We start from the raw sequence: 1,732 nt of genomic DNA, 5'->3' as shown, positions 1-1,732 counted from the left end.
TTACAAGGTTTAACTTATTTGATTAATACCACGTTTGTCATCAATATTTATTTTGTGAAACTCATTCAAGGTGTGATGATGAGGCTAGGTTTAGTAAATCAGCCAAACCTTATATACCAATGAATTATCCTATATCAAGAAGGTAATGGTAACACATTGGGCCAAGTAGCAGTTTGAGTTACTGAAAATTGTTCTGTTGTTACTTTACTTTTGATTCTTTTGTTTTATTGATTATATTTATTGTTATAAAAATTTTTTTTGTGGTTTTCATAATTAGAATGTACTCGTTATTCTCTCTTTATCATTATGTGACATGGATAATAAAAATTCAAATCATCAAACGTATATAGTGGAATGTGCTGATTTTTTGAGAATTTTAATCCAATTGTTGATTGTTTGGAGAGTTGTTGTTCTTTTTTTCATACTTATAACGTCGTAATTTGTGTAAAGTTATCCTTTATTCTGAAATTAGTTATCTTGATGAGAATTTTGTATCTGAAACACAAATAAGTAGCATGAGTTGAGTTCTTGTCTTGTGTCCCCATGGGCTGAATGTTAGAAGAACTCACCAATCAAGTTTAATGGACCTAATTCTGCCCCATGTAACATAACTGTAATTATCATATATATATTATGTTTTCCCATTTATCTCTCGGGGAGTTATCATGTCTGTTGTTTTTATTTCATAATTTCTGATTGTTGTTGTGTTAGACCTTTTTTCCGACTTTCATGCGGAATATTTATAAATTGTTCTTTTTGCAGAAATCCAAATTGGAATAATGCCATCAATGATTTTACTGATTTACTGAAAGTAGATCCTCTCAACGCTACAGCAAGGTTGTATCGTGGTAGAGCCTATGCTAAATTGTCACAATGGATACCAGCTGTTCAAGATCTGTCAGCTGCCATTCATCTGGATCCTAGAAACTGGCAGGCATTTTATCATAGAGCTTGTATCATTAGAAAGTAAGTTTGTGTCTTTCATTTTGAAGAATTCATCTTGTATACTTAAAACTCGTGTCCGTGGGTTCTTATTTCAGTCGCTACATAGAAGTCTGGTGACCTTGAATAAGTGATCTTTCCTCATTATTCCAGTCAACCCAAAGTACGAATTATCCAGTGAAAATCATTGCCAAGAGGTTTTGCCATGGACCAGCTGGCAAACATTCTATCTTTTTTTGAATTTTGATCCAAATTTGAATATGTAACTCTATAGATATAATCTCGTAATAGTTTTCAAACTTTTTTACCTTCAGGACAAATCGTGAGAGAGCTCTACAAGATTATAGTATGTCTTTATTATTAGATGATTCAGAAGAGAATATTTTATCATATTTACATCGTGGTATACTTTATAATGATTTAGATTGGTGAGTAAGGAAAATAAAAAAATACTTCTTGTCTTCAAATATTTTTTATTTTGATATTTCCAGTAAATATCTTTGAATTTCCTATGTATGGAAATTAGGATATTCATTGATAAACATTGACTTCTATTGTGTAGCCACTTTTAGCATTTTGGTTAGCATAAATCATGACAACTTATGATGTTAAAATTTGTTTAAAAAGGCATCCTTTCAGAACATGGATGGCAAGTTTAGTAACCCTTAGAAAAATTGAACAAAACACCCTCATCTTCTATTCAATTGGATGGAAATCTTATATCCAAATTTGTGCTCTTAACATTCCCTAATATGTTTTTAATGTTCGAAAAATCTGTATTTCAGCCCAG

The 1,732-nt window shown here is 31.1% G+C and overlaps 1 protein-coding gene across 1 annotated transcript in view; it reads left to right on the top strand.

The window, feature by feature from the left end:
• The window catches only part of LOTGIDRAFT_175751 (hypothetical protein), a gene marked incomplete at both ends in the record, with an annotated part of 44,817 nt that overhangs the window by 1,430 nt on the left and 41,655 nt on the right, over positions 1 to 1,732 (top strand). The window contains 3 exons of the mRNA XM_009059156.1: positions 71 to 142; positions 763 to 966; positions 1,257 to 1,370. Coding sequence (XP_009057404.1) covers positions 71 to 142; positions 763 to 966; positions 1,257 to 1,370 — 390 coding nt within the window. The remainder of the gene's footprint in view (positions 1 to 70; positions 143 to 762; positions 967 to 1,256; positions 1,371 to 1,732) is intronic.

The sequence above is a fragment of the Lottia gigantea genome (genome assembly GCF_000327385.1).
Source record: "Lottia gigantea unplaced genomic scaffold LOTGIsca_379, whole genome shotgun sequence".
Taxonomy (NCBI): Eukaryota; Metazoa; Mollusca; class Gastropoda; family Lottiidae; genus Lottia; species Lottia gigantea.
The sequence above is the reverse complement of the archived record's forward strand: the minus strand, read 5'-3'. Positions and strand labels throughout refer to the sequence as shown.